This window comes from Chelmon rostratus, chromosome 5 (assembly GCF_017976325.1).
Source record: "Chelmon rostratus isolate fCheRos1 chromosome 5, fCheRos1.pri, whole genome shotgun sequence".
NCBI classification, from domain to species: Eukaryota; Metazoa; Chordata; class Actinopteri; order Chaetodontiformes; family Chaetodontidae; genus Chelmon; species Chelmon rostratus.
Genome location: NC_055662.1, coordinates 20,589,706 through 20,610,342, shown reverse-complemented (window position 1 = coordinate 20,610,342; position 20,637 = coordinate 20,589,706). Strand labels below are relative to the sequence as shown.

The window sequence follows — 20,637 nt, the reverse complement described above, 5'->3', positions numbered from 1 at the left end:
CATCACGGTTTAGGTATTAGATCTGAGCTAATTTTATCTTGACATTGGAAAATGATCACTAAAATTTATATAAATTTTATACTGATTTCTGTGCAGGTGAATCGCGCTCACCCGGATTAAGACTGGAAACATATTACAGTGAAGCGCGCTCCCACTCATGAATGCGCACGTCAGGGCACGGTATTGACCCACCTGACCAGCTCGGCGGGTTTTGGTTGGCAGATTTGCCTTCACAACGTTGAACAACGGCGCGGTGGGTCACGTGACAGCATCTGCTGCTGCTGGCTGAGCGAAGCGTGTTAGCAGGTAAAAGAAGGAGTAAAGAGTTATTATGCTAATGTTATCGATTTTAAAGCCGTTTGAACGATACAAGCGTTTTATTATATATTTTTTAGATTAGTTTAAGTAAATCGATCGGTCGACCCAGAGAAACCATTTGTCCTGTTCCGTGGTTAGCAAAGTAACTAACTAGCTAGCTAGCTAGTCAACGTTGTAGCCGTACTGTAGTGCTGCATTGTATGCCAACGGGCCGTTCACATGCCGGGGCAGTTAGCCTGCTGCTGATATCTGTCGTGGTTCAACATTGACGGGCCATGCGTTTTTCGACAACTTTTCTCCCCCTCACACCCATACTACATTTCTAGGACTAAAGTATGTGGTTGCGACCGTTGTAAATGTTAATATAACACGCGGTGTTTTTCGTTTCGTTTCGGTAACGTTATCTTGCAGCTAACTTTAGCTAAATCTACCCCTGAGGTTAGCGCAAAGTGACTAACGTTAGCTTTTCCCTGGGTTTACACAAAAGGGTACATCTTCACACTTGTCACATTTGTTTATTTTTTTGTTCCTGTGTCGGTGGGGCAATACGAACGGCAATCACAATTGCGGGCAAGTCAACTAACTGTATGGTTACTCTGCCAATATCTTTCCCGGAGAATATGGCATTTTTAAGATGAAGAATCTAGTATGTATCTTACACGGAACAAAGACGAGCGGTTAGCCAGGCTAGCGCTAGCTTGAGCTAGGTTACCTAATGCTAATGTGAACGTTAGCCAGTGCGGCTCATATTTCCGTCGAGCTTCTTTTAACGTGCTAAATAAGAATATGATTCAGTCATCACTTACGTTAGATGCGGGTGACTGAAAAACACCGATAACACTTGCCAAATGTATTATACAGTTAGCTCAATGTAAACAGTGCCTTGCTGTCTGACATTTTTCTGCTAGTCAACATTGTCAGATTATATGATCACAGCCAGTGGATCTCAATTGTTGTGTTCCCACGCTGACAATTTGTCACTTGGTGTTATCATTACCTAACGTCCAGTTACTGTATGTAACATAACCTAACCCAGGGTAGTTGTTGCTTTCGATTTGGTTTCACACCGTTTAGCCCGACATAAAACCCAGGCTTCTTTGTAGTTATTCTGTGATTAAAAATGCCAAATGGATGTGGCTATCCTGTCGCCCTCGATGGGGAAAAGCGTTATGATTCGTACTACCCATGACTTATGCTGATGCATACGCATGTTTTTTTTGTGTGTGAGTGACTGAGGGAGGGTTGTAAGTTGACACCCGGACAGTGCCCTCCTGGCTGGCTAAATTTAACCAGGAAGGTGGGGGGTGACAGATGGAGTTAAAGTCTTACATGGTATACTTGACAACAGTGAGCCTCAGTCTGCTTATATTCAGTATATTCTACTGGCATTATATATTTACTCAGTGTTCTCTTACTAGGGTTGTGATGCAATGTAACTGTTTCACAAGTGGCTGTCATATTTGTCTGTCTTCTCTTTCTCTTCCCCCCAGATTTTTCTATTTTGTACATACATTGTTTTGTATATACTGTATATGATGACTTCAGTGGTCAGCAATCAAGCCCGGGGGACTCGGGACAGAACGCTGCCCACCACCACACAAACAACACAGCCACAGAAACAGATACAGGTCGGTTTTCACCATTGTACATGCAAAGTTGAACATGAACAAGGAATTGTCCTGCTCAATTTTAATATATATCTTTTATTTTATTTTTTTACTGCAGTCAAGTATTGCCTCTTTTAGCATTGAACGTTATCATACTGATGTTGAAAGTTACATGTGTAACAAATGTAAAATATAATTTCACTCTTAAATAATTTGTAGGTGACTACTACCTTCACCAGGACTGTGGTGTCTTTCATTTAAACAAGCTGATGAAACCCGGTGTCTTGTGGTCTAATGTATTGTTTGAAGTCAATGAGGCCAGGTACTGTGTGTGTTCCTGTTGTATTGTTCCTTACTGAATTCTGTTTACCAGGCCACAGCAGAACAGATTCGTTTAGCCCAAATGATCTACGACAAAAATGATGCAGACTTTGAAGACAAGGTCAAAAAGGTAATGTGTTGTGACCAGCATAACTTCCTAGATTCTTTGACATTGGGAGCCTCATTGTGTCAGATGTTGGTCTAACTGAAGGCTGCATTTTTCATAGCTGATTGAGGTAACTGGGAAGACTCAAGATGAGTGCATGGTAGCCCTGCATGACTGCAACGAAGATGTAAACAGAGCCATCAATTTCCTGCTGGAGAGCACTTCTGACACAGTAAGAATCTATACACACATGCACAACTCATTCTCATACACACATATTGTGCTTGTGTTCACATGCCATATGGCATTTCTGCTGGGTTTTTGCAGAGACTGAAATGCCATGAAATATGCAAATGTATAATCACAATATAGGTGTTTTGTACAGAGTCAACCTCATTCTTTGGTTAATCTCTCTCAGAACTCCTGGGAGACTGTGGGGAAGAAGCGGAGCCTTGGTAAAGAAGGAGGACCTTCAGAAATAAAGGAGAGCAGGGAGAAGAAAGGAGGAGAGAGGGAGGCCAGTCGTGGACGAGGGGGATCCAATAGGAGGGGCAGAGGCATCAGCCGAGGTCGTGAAGGTAAGAAAAGGGTGAAAGATGTTTGTCCTATCTAAGGGATGAAGAGTCTGGATTGTGTAGTTGTATGTTCCTTGTCAGTCTGTTAAAATGGTGTTCTCTGTATTTGATATCGATGTTATTTCCAGTCTTTGTTGCCAAAAGTTGCTCTATTTCTTGTTGGATTCTAGGTCGGTTAGAGGAGAATGGGTTTGAGGTGGCTCCTGGAGAGAGAGGGGGAGACCGTGGACGCAGGGGGCGGGGCAGAGGTGAGTGTTATTAAAAAAAATGACGCTTTCAAATTGTTTTGTTTACATTGTATAATGTATTGTTGTTTTGATGGCCATGAGTCCAAGAGTAAGTGAAAGTAAACAGGAAGTTTGTTTGGTAAGCTAAAACATAAACATTTTCAAGGCTATATATAATTTTTTTTTATTAATTTATTTTTTGGGGTGTAACAGTTCTGAAACCGCAATACAAACATCCACAGTCTTGAGTTGTGCTGTCCTCCATTTGCCCAAACATGTCCATGTATTTAGGCAAATTGTAATATAGTCTGTTTTTTGTTAATTCCTTTGTTTAGATAAGGAATTGGCTCAGATGTGGTGCATGTTTTGATGATGTAACTGGCAGTGTATCTATTTGTGTCTGCAGGCAGTTAGAGTATTGCAGAACTGTCTGTCTGTGGTCAATTACGGCATGATTCAAAGGAATTTGCGTCAGAATACCAATTATGCTTAAACAGTGAAGAAATGCATGTTTTCTCTTCACTGCTTGTCTTTTTTGATTATCTGTTTAAGCCCCGAAACAAAAGTAAAACTTCACTACGTATTATTAAGACAGAGACTAAGACAGCCTTAACAGACTTGTTGCTGACTATATGCAGGAGTTTGATACAGTCTTAAAAAATGGAAGAGTTGGGGTTGAAAGAGACCAGTTGGCAGAGGTCATCTGCTTGTTTTGTGTGTGTCCTCAGGGGCAGGGGGTCGTGGTAGAGGAAGAGCAGCTGCTGGCAACAGGTTCTCCTCCCAGGGAATGGGGTAAGACCATGTGTTTTAGTGTAATTCTTAAGCCTGAAGTAGGATGAGGAGGTGGTGATGGTGATTACAAGCACATATCTTAAAAACACGTGTGTGGAAAAACTATGTTTCTGAATCTCCTCATTCAGTAGCATTAACAGTGTTAATCAGAAGAAACAATCGATCAGGCAGTTTTTTTCCTCCACCTTCCCTAATGTTGACTCACCTTCCCAACCAGGCTCTTTACCTTTCCTGTTGTCTCTTCTTTCCTCTGCCCTTCCAGCACCTTCAATCCTGCTGACTACACAGCTAACTCTGGAGCTCGCCAGGAGACATGGGAAGGAGACGGCAACGAACCTGCTGAGGGAGCTGGTAAGGAAAACCAGAACATAAGGTGTCATATTTTGATGTCATTTTCCGCTGGAATGGCTTATTGTCCGTTCAAAAGCCTTCAGCCTTGTCAAGTGTTTGTTTGCCCCAATTGTGGGAAATTTACAAATCCAGGCTACTAGGTACCAAATAGAAGCTGGAGTTGATCTTAAATTGACAAATCTGCATATTGGAGTCGAGGTCTTAAATGACAACACTAACTGTTCTGTTTTTTTTTTTTTTTTCTTTTTTGTTTTGTGTTTGGTTGCTGTCTTTTAGGAACATGGGGAGGCAATCTGGAAGACTGGACTTCAGAAGACTGGAATGAGGATGTAAGGCAGACATTTTTAATGTTCTCAGAGGGGCTTGCACTGCTTCAGTGTGAGGGCTTACACACAGTTTGTTGATGTACATTGCTTTAAATCTGCATTGACCTGTCTAATGTCTAGTGTTGTTGGTTACTGACATTAACATATTAAATGCTATTGGTAAGGAGTCAGTGATTTTATGTGGTGTAACTGTCAGTGTGGCTTTGAATGGTTGTAAATTGACAGTACAGCACATATGCCTTGGGTTAATCTGATGGATGTCCTTTCTCACAGTTGTCTGAGACCAAAGTGTTCACTGCCTCTTCTGCTCCAGCAAACCACATCCCACCTGGACACAAGTAAGCCACTCTGCCCAAAGTCCGGTCAACTTAAAACATCACAGAGAACAGGCTTTATTTTGTGCAGTTATCCTCCCTTAGTTGACCCTAATCCCCAAACCTCTCTTTTCTCCCACTCTTGTTTCTCCTCAGTGTGGACCTGGCTAGCCTACTGCCTAAGGCTGGAGTGGCTGTTGGGGGTTCCATGGACTCTGACTTGGGGGCAATAGTTGATGGCCCCTCAGCCGAGGATTTGGGCCCAAGCCTGGTCTTTACTAATTCCCACCACAATGGACGCACTGCAACACACAGCTACGCACACGCCACAGCCAACAGCTATGCCCATGCTGCCTCTGCTGGTACCACCTACGCGCATGCTGCACTGGTACAGACAACCACACATACACACAATTACACGTGCCAGCACCAGCAAATGCGTACAGGCATCTTTATGTGCCTACACACTGATATGTTATTAGTGAAATCAGTTCTTGTTTTGCTTCTCTCATCCTTACAGTCCTCAGTTCTGGGTTCTGGTTTTGGGTCCTTGAATGCACCTAAACCAATACCCGCCTCTGACATGAGGACACCAGAGCAGCTCAACGGGCCTCGACTTGGCCAGAGAGCCGGTCAGACGCTGCCCACCACCAGCAACAGTAGTGTTTCCAAAGATGCAGGGACACCTCCAATACAGAACCCTGCTCCTGCCTCCTCTCCCTCTGTAGAAGTCAAGGCGCAGAGAATTGAGAATGGCCCTGTTCCTGGCCAAAACTGTAAGTTTATCTCAAAGTGAATAAGAAATCCAGCATTAAAATTTAAGACCTGACTGTTATATCTTAACTAATTGTTCTTGATGACAACCGTGCTAAAGATAAAGTGCATTGTAGTACAATACTTATTTGTTTATCCATCCATATTCTCTTCAGTGGAGATGAAGCTTCAGCCAGAACCATCAGCAGTGCTCAGCCAGCTGACTCAGAGGCAACAACAGTCCATCCTTCCCACCACGGAGCCTCTGGGCCTGTCTCAGCTGCATGCTCCACAGGTCCCCACACCGCCAGGTAGTACTGCACAACAGCATCACAACATGCCATTAAAGGTGTGAATGCATAACATACCACATGATGTTAGAGCTGCAACTCAACAATTTATTTTCATAACCGAGTATTTATACTTATTGGATATCAATTGAAGGCATATTCAGCACACAATAAATTTGATTCGGTGTCTTCTCTGCTAAACAAATGTGTACCTATCCTTATATTGCTGTAAGATCATGGCAGTATCACCATATTCATTGTGTCGTGCTCTAAAAATTATTTTGGTGTTAGTTCTGTGTTTTTAACGGCACTGTGAACGGGACTGCTGCCTTCAATCTCTTTCAGGTCATGAGTCCTCCATCCCTCCTGTTAGAGATGGAGCTTCTCCAGGAGTAAAGCTGCCAGGCATGGAGCCTCCCATCACAGAAGCCCCTCAGCGGCAGCTGAAGACACAGAGACGCAGAGTACCTCCTCCCTCAAAGGTACGCTCTTATGATATCTCAACCTATATCAGACAAAAACAGTAATACAATCTCCATGTGAAAAAGACAAACCACCAATACTACTTGCAAGACTGAGTAGAAACTGAAAGTCTTGTGAATAATTTATTTGCTCTCACATGCAGCCTACTTGTCATGTGGTAGGGGCATGCTGAATAAAGTAGTTTCCTCACTTTTGGGACTTCATCTCTGATGATCAGAGATAGTATCTTGTCAGCAAACGCAGAGGGCAGAGATAAGTCTGTCCATCTCACATATCTGTTTGCTACCAGCTCCTGCTTTTCTGCTACTCAAGTTTGGGTAGTTTATACTGGAGCACGTTTATCCCTTTCATGTTGTATTTCACTGGACTGGTTTTGACTGAACAGGGCTCGTCATTTCTTTTGACTGAAAATAACTACTGCTGCACCGTTTAAACTCAATTTTCAGAATTTAGATTTTTTACATTGTACAAAAATACTTTTAAGATATTCGAAATTGTTAAATATATCAGCCCAGTTCTACTTGCTACTCCTTGTCTACTCAGATCCCGTCATCAGCAGTGGAGATGCCAGGCTCAACAGACATATCTGGCCTGAATGTTCAGTTTGGAGCTCTCGACTTTGGGTCTGAGGCTGGTAGTGGAACAGTAGATGTGGCACAGACAGAGTCGGCCAGGGAGCAAGCCCCGGCTCAGGTCGCAGCTCCAGCACCCATGCCTGTCCCCACAGCCATTCCCACACAGCAGCCGCAGAGCAGCCTCTTCTCCAAGCCAGGATCGATGAGGTGGGTATGTGTGTGTGAGTTATGAGTTGGTGTGTGAGGCACAGGTTTTTCTGTTTCTGTGTGGAATTTGTACATGTGTTTATTTGTGCAACCATTCAAGAGCAAGGCAAAAAGCATAGCACTCACTGCAGCCATGGGCACAAAATGCATCAATGAGCTAAAAGGATTTAGAGAATGTCTTCATTTCAGCTGAGTGATGGCTACAAACGGCTTGTATTTTTTAAAATGAACTGGTAGTAATACATCCTGTCTCTACTTCTGTCACGTACTCATTATGTTTATTGTATATTCATCTTTTCCATCATCCTTTATCTTTGTCCTGTGAACAGTGAACACATGAGCAGCTTGCCCACCTTACCATCAGCTGTATCAGATCCCAGCTTCCCCTCACCATCCTTGGGCTTACCCAGTGCTACAGCCTCCCCCTCACTGGGTCTTCCTAGTGCAGCCACTCCGCCATCCTCTTCAGCCCCTACAGCAGTTAGCCGTGTGGAGAGCAGTGGCCCAAGGTCCCTGCCACCTCATCTGGCCTTCTCTCAGAGCAAAGATGTCCCCTCAGCTGCTGCTCTCACGGTGAGGAGAATGCATTTCCTCTCAAGGATGTAGACCTCTGCTGACTTCACTGTTGTACCTCGAAACGTCAGTGTCTGCATAAAACCTGAAAAAAGCAGAATGAAAACTAAGACTTTGACAATTTCTTCTTATAGAATGGCTACAGTGGGATGAAGACACAGAGCACACAGGACAGTAAGTACTCAGCATTGTCAGTTCTACAAAACTGCACTGGAATAGCCAATAAAGTTTAGTATGTTGAATATTGATTGCTAAATGCATCCGGTAGGAAGTAGAAAGTGAAGGTGGATGAGCTTTATTAGAGAGCAGGACATGCTTAACCCATTTTTCTCATTCGGCTTATTTTGTATATTTTTCTGCTTCATCCTTTTATTCCTCCAAGAATCACTTTCTAACTTTAACACAGAAATTGACACTGAATGACACCTATTTTGTCTTTGAAATCAGCTACGTCATCAACATCTAGAACAGTGAAAACAGAGTCTCCGGTCATGACGAGTGACAGTGGCCCTAGCCACCACATCCCCTCCCCTGCAGTTACGCCTTCCCACTCAACACCCATCCCTTCACTAAGCAGGTAAGGGATAGTTCGTTTTATAGTGCACATTGATTCTTCCTTTTGTTATGTCCCCTTTTATGTCTGGAGAAAATGATGGTTACAAGCACATATCTTAATCCTTTATGTGGAAATATCTTTCACTGAATCTCCCATGCTCCTGCCCATGCTTCCTGTGTGAACTACTTTTGTTGCTTCATCAGATTTAAGCAGGCTGACGCAATACATTTACTCTTTCTAGTCACGTGACCAATACTCACTCATCTGGATCGGCCCTCACCACAAGCTCCTCCCTCACTGTAAGTGTATGCTATAATTTCTGAAAAATTGAGACAATAAGTAGTTGTGGAGTTGAGTTATTTGAGTGCAGGAGTTTCTTTTCTGCTAAGCTCTGAGGCTTTGAGGAAAAATTTGGTTTTACTTGTGCACCCATGCCCTGACCTACGAAACAGTGGCCGGTTCTCTTCTCATGCTCCGTCTCTTCTCTTGTCCCATTCCATCAGATAAGTAATGAGGAGAGCAGCAGCAGTGGCAACCTCCATGCCTTTTCATCATCGTCATCCAACCAAGCTGTCAATCCCAGTCCTTCAGCTCCCCTGGCTGTCAGCAGCTCAACCACCAACGGCCTGCACCCAACTGGAGCACCGGGACTAACTCCTAATGGCACAAACACCACACTCTCTGCTGCAGGCAGCCGCACAGCACCCCTGCTCACCACCACCTCCGGTAGGCTCATAGGTCTGCACAGGAATTGCATTACCATAATGCAGGAACTCATTTACAAAAGATTATTTAAAATGAGAAAATATATTCTCTTCAAATAGAATTCCTCTTGTTATATTGTTTACAACTTTAATCCACACAAAATGTAATCAGGTTGTTTTGACACTTAACAAAGACTGTATACAAATTTGTCTAAATTATGTACAATTATAAATCTCAAGATAAATGTGATTAATTCTTGCCCTCTTTTTAGGCAAGTTAAAAAAATCCTTGTGTTTTTCCTCTCTGCCAGGTAAAGCTCCTCCCAACTTGGCCCAAGGAGTGCCACCTCTCCTGGCCAACCAGTACATCATGGGCCCTGGTGGCTTGCTCCCTGCTTACCCGGTAACTATACCCTGTCCTAATCATTTATTTACCTGTTTGTATATTAATTAGTCCCATGGGAAAGGGAAAGAAGGGTTGTGTCACGAAAAACAGATGGGTGTTTGTGTCTTTCTGAAGGGACTAACCTACACAGAACTATTAAGCATCTTCATTCTGTCATCAGTCCATTTGTAAGATTTCATGTTAGTACACTTTAAGTCCAAGATCCCTGCATTTACAACAAATGGGTACATTGAATTGAAATTGTGGCAGTGAGTTCACTCCTTATTCTATAGAGCTACTTAGTTTTGATGACTGTTTTCACAGGTTCTGTTCAAACATGACATATGTAATAAGGAATCCTGGTTAAAGATGAGTAGAAACTAAAACAGGATTCAAGCAACAGTGAGGTTTAGTAGAAACTCCAGCATGTTATTAAATAATCACCAGTTCTCCCCTCCATTATCTTAATTTCAACAGCAGATCTACGGATACGAAGACCTGCAAATGTTGCAGTCTCGCCTTCCTATGGTGAGTCTGTTGTGTGTGTTTACTCTGTCATATACCCGGCTGCATGTTGTATTGGTTGTAGTACAGCGTTTTTTTAGGATCAGACATCTGATCAAATGTGTTTCACTGTATATTATGTTTATTGTGTAAAGTAACCACTCATACACTGTGTATCCTACTTTGGAAATATCACCATATTTCCAAAGTAGCAGTCTTATGGGGTGTTCAGACAGGAGGCAGAGGCACTGCGATATATCTCACGCCATCAGTAGCCTGCCTGTTCACACCAGAAGCCCCTTTCTCTGCATTAGTCAACAAGCGATTCTGAAACTATTGCTGCAGGACACAAGTTGTCACAGCGTGTCCTGTCTGAAGAGCCTAATTGATGAACATGGGTGGCAAAAAGGAAGCCAGCAATGCTTTGCAGCTCTTCTGCCTCCTGTGTGAACCTGGTATCTGATGTACTGAAGAAAAAGGCAACAAAATGGGGAGCACTATGTTTCACATTTTAATTAGGGTATTCACTTTCTACACAGGACTATTATGGTGTAACATTCCCTGGTACTACGGCTACTATGCCTGGAAGAGATGGCCTGGCAAATAACCCATATTCTGGTAAGGCTAAGTTAATATGTTGGCTGACCTTGCATTATGTTTCAAGATTGACCTATTAACACAATTTTATAAAACTACATATTTCTCTGTTCTTACCGCATTTTGTTTAATTCCTTGATTACAGCAAATGGTGATTTTGATCATCAGTGACTGTGATTTTTTTTTCTTAATTCATTGGCTTCTTTGCTAATTCGTGTTAGCTCTTCAACAAAAACAGAATTTTGGATTTAGTTTTTCAGCTTCAATTTTGTCTTTTCCACTATTGTTTTCTGTTCAGGTGAAGCAACCAAGTTTGGCAGGAATGACTCTTCATCTCCAGCTCCCCCAACTAGCCTGTCTACAGCCGGCGTGCAGTCACAGCCCCAGCAGGCTCCACAGGCTGGAACACAGGGGCAGGGCCAGGGACAGAGCCAGGGTCAGCAAACACAGAACCAGGCCTTCCTCAACCCCCCTCTGCCCCCTGGCTATGGATACACTGGTGAGCAAAAGCAAAATTATCTTTAAATATCATGATGTTAGCTTTTTGTTTAAATGTTCATAAGGTGTCTGTTGAAAAATGTCAGAACACTTGATGCTTGAGAGGAAATGCTTAAAATTGAACAGATTTCAGGCAGTAAAACCCAAAACGTGCTTCGGTATAATGACAATTATAATAACAATTATTGTTATTATTAGGATTTTCAAATTAAACATGATTTTTAATTCAGTTTGAGTTTGTGTTGACTATGAATGTGACATGACTATCTTACAGGTCTGCCGTACTACGCTGGTGTGCCGGGGGTTCCTTCAGCCTTCCAGTACGGCCCCACCGTCTTTGTGCCTCCTGCTTCAGCAAAGCAACCTGCAATGGGCCTGGCCAACCCCTCCAATCAGTACCACCAACAACATCAGGCCAGTTACGGACAACATGCATACGGCACAGGTAAGACCAAGACTGCTCTGGCTGATATTGTTTTCAGACAATTAACATAACACATTTTTTCAGTCAAATAATGGTAAAAAGTTTTTCTTGTAAAGATTATATCTAGCAGTTTTAATTAAGCCTTTGTGTCGATTTAACTGACTTGTGCCTATGTGGATTTGAATTATGAAAGCACAAATTTAATCTGAAATTGTTACTGTCAAACTGTCACAACAACCACGAAAAGTAGTTGGGTTGCTTGATTGACAGCAGTCGGACTAGTTACTAGGGCTGGGATGATGTGCTGATCTTTTGATTTTATACTATCACGATATTGTCAATATGTATTGCAATATTACAAGTATTGCAATTTTATATTACAATTTATTGCAATTTTTTTGTTTGCTTTTTTAACTCTTGACCATGGGAAAAAGTTGAATCATACACTTCTAGACACTGTATGTCATGAGTCATATTTCTTAAACCAATGCACATCACATGCCAATCAGTCTTTCAGAGTTTTATTTCAGCAGCATCATTATATAGTGATGGTAAAATACTCTTTGAAGTAAACTGCTACAGATAGCTGTTCCTGCTAATCAAGGTTGTGCCATAGGAAAATAATAAAGCTGTTAGGCCAAAATGAATAGAGCTCCTGAAAACTGCACATAGCACAAATGTGAGACTTTAAATTAACATTCTTCACGTATGTAATTGAACACTGGATCCGACTGCAAAAAAAATGGTAAATAAAAACCATTTGAGGTTGCTGTAGCTAGTCAGTGTGGAGTTGTTAAGCTACAGAGTAGCAGATTGAGTTTGCACAGAACAAGAATTTTTGGTGTCTTGCGTGTTTATCTGTGGTACAGCTGTAAACTATATTTCATGAGTACAGGTATTGTGAGAGAGGCAGGGTGTGTGTAGGGAGACCTTGAATTAATTGGGTGTGAGGAGTATAGAGAGGTTAAAGAGAATTCATCTTCCAACCCATTATACATGTACACCAAATGCTGCATGTGCGTGTGGAATTGGGCTTGCAGGTGTGTTTTTTGCTTGTGCTGCATGCATAGCTTAAACCCCCTGCAGACGTTGGACTCCGCTGAATATAGACACCGCTCCATTTTAGTCAGGTTACCTTACTGCCTCTCTCTCCCTTGCCCCCGTCCCCTCTTCTCTTCCCGTCTCTTTTTTTCTCTTCACCTGATCTGTTCCCCTTCTCATTTCTCTTCCTGCCCCTCCCTCTCATCTGATCGCTCTGCCTCCTCTCTTCCTCTGTACTCCTCCTCATCCTCCTCCTTCAGCCTTTGATGACCTATCTCAAGCCCACGGGGAGTACAGTAAGGGAGGGTACGGAGGCTCTGCCCAGTCACAGGCCAAGTCAGCGGGCAGCGGCCCAGGGAAAGGTACACGCACGACACAAGTGCACACACTCTAACGACACACAAAAGTCAGTGGGCGTTTTCCTGTGGGGGAAAAACTGATGTACTCCCAACTGCAGGTGACTCTACAGCCATGCATGTGTGTGATTGCACTTTGATGTTCACATAAATGGACACTTGCAAAAGGTTGAAAAAAAGTGAGAAACATGCCTCTGCACCTCCTCACATAATATGCTTATTCCTACTGGCTGGCTCCCCTCCTACTAACAGTTGAAATGAACATTCATTGCTCAATAATGACTTGTCAATGAAGTCACACAAGTGTTCTTCTTCCCCTCATAACCCCTTAATTTTCCTCTCTTCTCTGTTTCTCGTCTCCCCTCTTTTGCTTTCCTACCTTCCCTCCTAAATTCCAATCTTTATTTCTTCTCCCTCTCCTCTTCCTCCTCTCAGCACCAGGACTGTCAGGGTCAGCTACCAGTGGCGGAGTACCTGACATGGGAGGTTCAATCTACAGTAAAACTCAGGTGAGTGACATGCTCTCCTGTTGTATGTCTGTGTTTAGGTCAAGGCTTAATGCATCTGCTTGTTCATTTCATTCTGCAAGTAGAAGATGAATAGAACATGTGTAAATACACACACACAGCACACCATCTTGAAGAACCCATTAACTGAAGTTGAAAATTAAAGGTGGATACAGAAACATGTTTGCATAGTCAAGAGATTTTTATGGAAGGCTGATTGAATGTGCAGGATGTACCTTTAATTTATTTCTAAACCTATTGTACTTTATTCTTGCGATTTTCAACCCATTGTGTCTCTTCTTGGTTCTCCTCAGTCATTTGACAAGCAGGGCTTCCACACAGGGACACCACCTCCCTTCAGCCTGCCTTCAGCACTGGGTGGAACGGGGCCTCTGAATCCTGGTGGTGCTCCTGGCTATGCCCCCGCTCCCTTCCTGCACATCCTGCCACCACACCAACAGCCCCACTCCCAGCTGCTGCACCATCACCTCACACAGGACGGACAGGTAAACTGAAGTCTGTCTATGATTGTTGATGTTGCATTTTGCCCACCCAGGTTTCCCATAAGTTTGCTTGATTGGAAGTTTTTTGTCAATCTGGGTTTTACTCTGTTATGTTAATTGTATTAGATACCCATGTTTTTTCTGAATAGCTTTGCATGGTGTTGTAGTTAGCAGTTATAGGTGAGCAACCGAACAAAACTGCTCCTGTTATTGAGCCTGCGTAACTGGAGTATTCTTCTGCAGTACTTAATAGTTTTTTTTTTTTACCAAATCTGTCCGAAGAACTAAAACATAAGGCACTACAAATACTTTCGAGCAGTCAGTTGTAGTCATCGCTGCAAGCCTTCTTCCTAAAGGTTCCTGTGCCCTGAGAAAATACTACCTTGGTAACAGAAGTTCAGAGGCAGGAACCTCACCACAGGGATCAACACTGTAGGTTCCTGGTGGTTGTGCTGGTGAATTATAGTCCCTCAAAAGGTTCCTGGAAATGTTTGTTCAGCTGGATAAACGTCATAGGGAATTAAATAAACCTGTAAGCTAGTTGCTCGGTTTTGAACATGATTGATCGAATGGTGTTGTTCTTGCAGGGTGGTCCTGGTCAGCGCAGTCAGTCTAGCAGCATGCAGCAGAAGACCCAAGGCAGCAAGTCCAGCTATGGCAGCTCCCCCTACTGGGCCAACTGAGGAATGCTTCCCACTCCCCCCTCCCCCAAAAAGCTGTGTGTGTGTGTGGGTGTGCGTGCGTGCGTGTGTGTAAAGCTTAAAAAAAACAAACAACAAAAGACACACTACCCTCACAGTGAGCAACCTTGGGCTTCCTCGCCCCGCTCCCCCCACCTCCACAAGTCCTCATAAGTCTTTTGGGTTCTCTCTTCCCCCCTTTTCAAAATTGGTTGTACATGTAAGATATTTATGTATGTATTTATATATATATACTGTATATGTAATAGTAGAACATGAAATGTGGTTGCTGCATTTTATTTTTGAAGGACTTTTGTTTACTTTTTCAAAACTGCAGGAAAAGATGTTACATTAAGACAGAATAAGACGCTGAATATGATGGTGAGAGCGTGAGTGAAAAAGATAAATGATCTAAAACTTCCTGTAAAAAAACAGTAAAAGGAAAAGGAGAGAGCTATAGCACTGATAGCATATGAGGACATCTCAGATGGGGGTGGGGGTTTATAATAACTAACTGCATCTGTCTCGTCTTTTTTTCTTTTTTTATACATAACTTCCTGAATGACCAGGCTCATCCCCGAAACTCCATTTTGTAGCTTCCAGTTTTTCCCCTCCTGCCTCTCTCTCCCTCCCTTCTTCTGGAGGGCTAACTACTCTCCTTGTATCAACACCTCTTTAAAGACAGACCTGCCCATCTAAATTTTATATTTTAATTTAATTTTAACCCTGATTTCCATCGAAATAAAAATTCTGAGCAGTTGGAACTCTGTCATGTCTGTGTCTGGTTTGTGTGTGCAGTTCTGCCAGTTTTTCACATTGTTTTTTTTCGAGACTGTTGGGAGTTCAGACCTAAATTTTCCCGTGATGAGCTGGCAAATAGTTACACAGCAAACTTTGTAAATCATAGGAAACCCCCTGCCTAACATTTTCACATTTATGCATCCACTTAGAACATCTTGAGATGAAAAAACTCTGAAAACCCATAAAACATGAAGAAAGAGGTCAAGTGTATTTTATACAAATTATTGCGTGTATATGGTTACATGGAAACTAATTGCCACAGGCACCCAAGGTGATATAAAACTTTATCTGATCAAGGCATTTTATTTAGTTATCTAAGTCAACAAAAAGTTTATTTACTTTCTAAATTCTAATCAAAGAATAAAAACTGAAAGCCAGCTCAAACCTAATCTGCAGTTAGTTTTGGCAAAACATTGCATTTTCTAACTTTTGCAATGACAAATGTATGAAAAAATCTGATAGCTATGATTTGGAGGGTTGATTAAATTTGTTTATTCTCATTAATTGAAGTATCTTTGTTGTTTGATTTGAAATTGATAACTTTGTGAGGTTCTGCTCTAAATTTGCAAAGTTCTATGAAATTAATCAGCCTATTTTCCACAAAAAAAACAGTCCCTGAAACTGAAATAAACATTTTCTGAAATCTGGTTGCCATAACTGTGTTCTGTCTAATCATATTGTAAGCCAGTTGGCCATATGGTGGCTCAGCTTGAGTGAGACACAGGTGGTTCTCTGATAATAGTGAATCCATCATAAGACACCTCCATTTCCCCATTTAAAAAAAATGCATATTCTATGATGCTATTAAACAATGTACTGAAAAATTAAAAGAAGGAATTTCAAAATACTTATAAAATACTAATATTATGAATTCATTTGTTCCTTGGTTCATGACTCACAGCACAAACTAATATTTTAAATATGAAGAGAAGAAATGCGACATCTGGAAAATGCGATTCAGCGCACTATGCAGTCATTCAGAACAAGGATGAATAGATGTGGAAGGGCAATAGTATGTAAATAAAAACTGACATTACCCTGTGTTGTAGGCTGTCAGCCCCATTTGCTATTTTGAAAGTAGCAGTAATGCAGGATGAAGGAAATTTATTAAATCTGATCAGGAAGTAGAAAACTTTGTTTGTCTGCATCTCAATCTTCTGGACAGTCCCCAAACTGACAATATAGTTGTGGCGATATGCTTATTTATATTTTGAAATCTGTACCCACCAGTGTACCCAAGATCATTTCTTTTTCTGATTGTCAAACTTTAAGCTGGGGAGCAACTGAATTTAATTGTTGAATAATTTAACAAATACCATAAAATCTATTGACAAGTGGAGCAAAAACATGTTTGGGTCATGAACTCCTCCCAATTCAAAGTTACTGAAATCATTTTGTACACCTTCATTTTAGAACATCACACACATTCCCAGCGAAACCAAGTTATTACACATGTCCTTGGAGTAAGGATGTTTAAAGGTCCATAAAGGAAGAAGTATGTTCCCCTCAGTGTTGTGAAATGAAAACTATAATAAAAACAGTGGTGAAACCATCATGAATTAGTTTGCTTTGAAATGTAAGTTTTTTTAATCATTATATTGTGAATCAATGTGAGAGAGCTAATGTATGACTGTAATAACTGTCATACAGTTTCAGCACAGATATTGTGTTTAGGAATGGATAAAGAGCAATTCTTCTCCACCTGTAATAGTGTAGATGCACATGAATGTGAGAATATTGGCAGAATTCAACTGTATTGTCCTATGTGCAATCTTATCAGTCACCACCAGATGGCAACATATAGCTATGTCTTAAGAGGTCAAGCGCTGGTCTATATCAGGCACAGGAGACCAGACCTGGTGGGTCACAACTCACAGGAACATTAAAATCAATCCTCTTAATTAGAATAAATCCTTCCATATTTATACTGCATAACATTCACCTTGGCACCAATGAAATGCACAGTTTTAGTCATATTGGGACATAAGATGTATGAACAAACCTAGTCAATACAGACAATGCACAATAATAATGCTAATCAAACCTGGCACACTTTTGGAACCGTATGTTTTAATTGATAACCCACTGCCATGCTGAATTACTACCATGGTGATGAGAATCCATATTCCTCACGGATGCAGGAGAACAAAGTTTTACTTGGCTATAGCACTGTCTGTGTCTGCCCCTTCTTCCATTGCTCTCCACTGAATGTGGAGAGTGTGTGTGCTGTGAGAATAGCCTATATAACCCTGGTATGTGCTTGACAAAGGAGAGAGTGAAGAGAAGAAGGACAGGGTGGTGATAGGAGGGTGGGATGCAGAGCAGAGACGATGGAGAGTCTGTGAGTGGCAGGTACTATTGTGGCCTAAGTGCAGGAGTCTACAGCAACAAGGTCAAAGGTCAAAGTGAAGTTGAAAGGTCAACCTTAACTCCCAGGAAGCCCACCCAGAGAGATATAGATAAGGGGGGAGCAGAGATTGTAGTGGGCTCTAGGAAATAACTGAAGGAGTAGAAAGGTACATGAAGAAAGAGGAGTAAAGACAACATCCAAATGAATGCCCCATTCCCCTACCACTCCAGAAAAAACATTCAGGTGAACCAGAAGCATGTCCAAAAGAAAGTAATGGAAGATGCAGACAAAAAAGGAGAACATCTGGACAGGAAAGGGAATCAAATGATAGAACAGTTGTGATGGGTAAACATGGAGACATGAGACAGGTGTGGCCAAGCAGAGGTAGATGGTGTAATTGCAAAACATATTTGAATGCAAGACAGGAACACATCTTTGATAACGCCGCTGTCTTGATGTCATGTCAGGTTCCCTCCTAGAAATGTTGGGTTTCATACTGAATGAACAAGCTGTGTCCTTGGTAAATAAAGCTATCAGGGCCTTCCATTGTGCTGTATTATGTAGGTTGTGGGGATTTTTTTTTTTAAAGTTGTGTTTGGCCGAAACACACGATGCACCCTGTTATTTCATTGAAGAGGCACAGGAATGCACACAGGAATGCCCCTCAGAGTGTTTGTTGACACTCATGATCATGGCTCTCAGATGTTGACAAAGACGTTTTGTTGGGGTTCACTCGGTTCACTCCCTGGAGACACTCGGGTAGCTGTGAGGCTGTCACGCAGGATATCGCGACATTTTAGATCTGAATGGGAATAGGGGGCCCTGATGCTCAAGGTGGCCTCATGACCTGGGTGCTCGATATGGATCCTCAAATCAATTTCTGCTGTGTTTCGTCTCGACTCCTTTCTTCCTTTAAATTACAAGCCCTTCCATCCGGCTGAATGGAGAACGATCGCTGGGTGTTTTTTTTCTCTGTCCTCTTTCATCTCCATCTGGGGGACCATGAGATGTTCTTGTCCCCCCGCTTGTTGTGAGATGTGACAGCGGAGTCCATTCAGTGAGAAATTGGCTGCAATTAGTGCAATTATGCTGATTTTCACTTGTGTCCCATGCAGAACAGAGTTTTCGCTGTGCACAGAGACATCCCCGGGAAACTGCTGCAAAACAAAAACCCATCAATCAACAAAGGCCTTGAATGAAAGGCTCAACTGCAGATAATACCGGCACATTCCATAATGACAGCGTTTAGTCAGCTGTGACCTGTGTTGCGATGGGGGGCATAACATCTAGAGCTTCACTGATTAAGGGGAAATATGCAGTAATGTCAAGGGCAGAAGGCCTGCACAGCAGCGGTGGACGCATAAATGTGACATTATCTGTGAGGTTGTTTATGGTATGACAGTGTTAAACACATCTGAGTTCAGCTCATTCCAGGGATTTAGTAGAGAATCAACCCACTCAATCAAATTTACTGACTTTTTGGCAAGATAGGTTTTCCAATTCACACTATTAACCAAAAATGATGACAAAACAACAAAAATAGTAATCAAACTGGCAAAGTTAAAGGTGGGTTGGTTGTTTTGTGGGAAAAAAGAATAATGCTTCAATGTTTTTTCAGAATATATAATATTTTTTTTTTTTATGTCTGTGGCTGTTTCCCATTGGATGGTGACTGAGGTGGAGGTCATAGTTTACCCAACTTTACATTGGTATGTCTGTGTCAATACTGCCCAGGAGACTGACAAGGCTTGCATTCAACAGCAGATTTCAGGGTGTAGGAAAGGGGGCAGTAGCCAAAATGTAATACATCCACTTGTTAACTGGTGTACTTTTCAAGGAAAATTTTAAGGGGAAAAATGCCACTAGCATTCAGTTTTGAATGTGACACAAGCAAACATATAAACGTCTTAGTCACTCATGGTTAATACAGCTATGCTGAATAAAAAAATGAAGAAGAAGAAGAAAAAGCAAATTTCACTGATATTGTCTCATTGTCTTCAAACAAAACCCAAATATAAAAATATCATCATCTGAGATTTCTACATATATTCAGGTTGTTTTTAGGGCAAAATATACGCAAGCATAGCATGTTGAAGTCAAACCAAATATTTTAAGATAAGATATAAGATAAGACAAAACTTTATTTATCCCCAGCCAGGGAGATTTGGGCATTACGGCAGCGTAGGATATGAGCAGAGATAGAGAACATTATAAAAAAAAAAACATAAAATACAAAATAAAAAGTAGACTATATATATGTACATATTATACAAGCAAAATGAAACTTGACTCTATAAAAGAAAAAAAATGTAGAAAAAAATAAATAATTGAAGATTTTTTCCTTTATATTTTACATTGTGCTTTTCAATATTATTTATTATTAATAGTGGAGCCAAAAGAAAACATCTTCATCTACATTTGATACCTTTGATTATGAAAAATGTTTGACCTGGGTTAAGGGTCAGAGCAGGGTCAGGGCTAGGGTTAAACCTAGGGTCAGTGTTATGGTATATCTGTAGAAATGCACCAATCTACAGACTTTGTTGAGCTGTGTTATAATGGCTCCTCGCTGAAGAAGTAGCCACATGGCCATGAACAGGTTAACTGAAGAATATGCACATTGTTATAGATCATCATCCCTTTTGCAAGTTCGATTGAGTGTTATGACCATCAGGATAAAGAGTCGCTCTTTAATATTGTTAAACTAGGACAACATCCAGCCAGTTTGGTTTTAAGTATAAATAATGCTTCCTTTTTACCCATCTTGGACGTGGTCCTTGAAGCTGGCCCCCAAGCGGCTCCCTGGCCCCCAGTTTGACCCCCCTTTGGTGTGTCTGGCGTAACGTTACGGACGGTCAGCGGTGGATCCGAGAGAGTGTCTTTAAGACCCAGCGGAGCTCGGCAGGGAAACCCC

General features: G+C 41.7%; 1 protein-coding gene and 1 non-coding gene across 3 annotated transcripts; both read left to right on the top strand.

Annotated features, from left to right (window-relative positions):
- The first annotated feature begins 251 nt into the window (after positions 1-251).
- LOC121606626 (ubiquitin-associated protein 2-like) lies at positions 252-15,928 on the top strand. Of its 2 annotated transcripts, XM_041937070.1 has the most exons (29): positions 252-306; positions 1,809-1,946; positions 2,299-2,376; positions 2,474-2,584; positions 2,771-2,930; positions 3,098-3,175; positions 3,883-3,946; positions 4,209-4,297; positions 4,574-4,626; positions 4,897-4,961; positions 5,094-5,325; positions 5,458-5,713; positions 5,867-6,001; positions 6,326-6,462; positions 7,007-7,245; positions 7,575-7,818; positions 7,953-7,992; positions 8,266-8,395; positions 8,616-8,673; positions 8,878-9,100; positions 9,390-9,481; positions 9,941-9,991; positions 10,507-10,585; positions 10,863-11,063; positions 11,337-11,507; positions 12,788-12,889; positions 13,319-13,392; positions 13,704-13,895; positions 14,480-15,928. In XM_041937070.1, exons 2-29 carry the CDS (start codon positions 1,851-1,853, stop codon positions 14,573-14,575), a joined length of 3,546 nt encoding a protein of 1,181 aa, XP_041793004.1. In that variant the 5' UTR covers positions 252-306; positions 1,809-1,850; the 3' UTR covers positions 14,576-15,928. The 2 variants fall into 2 exon arrangements, with proteins under 2 accessions (XP_041793004.1, XP_041793003.1); XM_041937069.1 differs by lacking the exons at positions 252-306; positions 1,809-1,946; positions 2,299-2,376; ... (2 more) ...; positions 3,098-3,175; positions 12,788-12,889 and having other exon boundaries at positions 3,875-3,946; positions 14,480-15,927.
- LOC121607324 lies at positions 8,457-8,532 on the top strand. The gene has a single exon (XR_006006876.1). It is a non-coding gene; the product is annotated as a small nucleolar RNA SNORD121A (small nucleolar RNA).
- Positions 15,929-20,637: the final 4,709 nt, after the last annotated feature.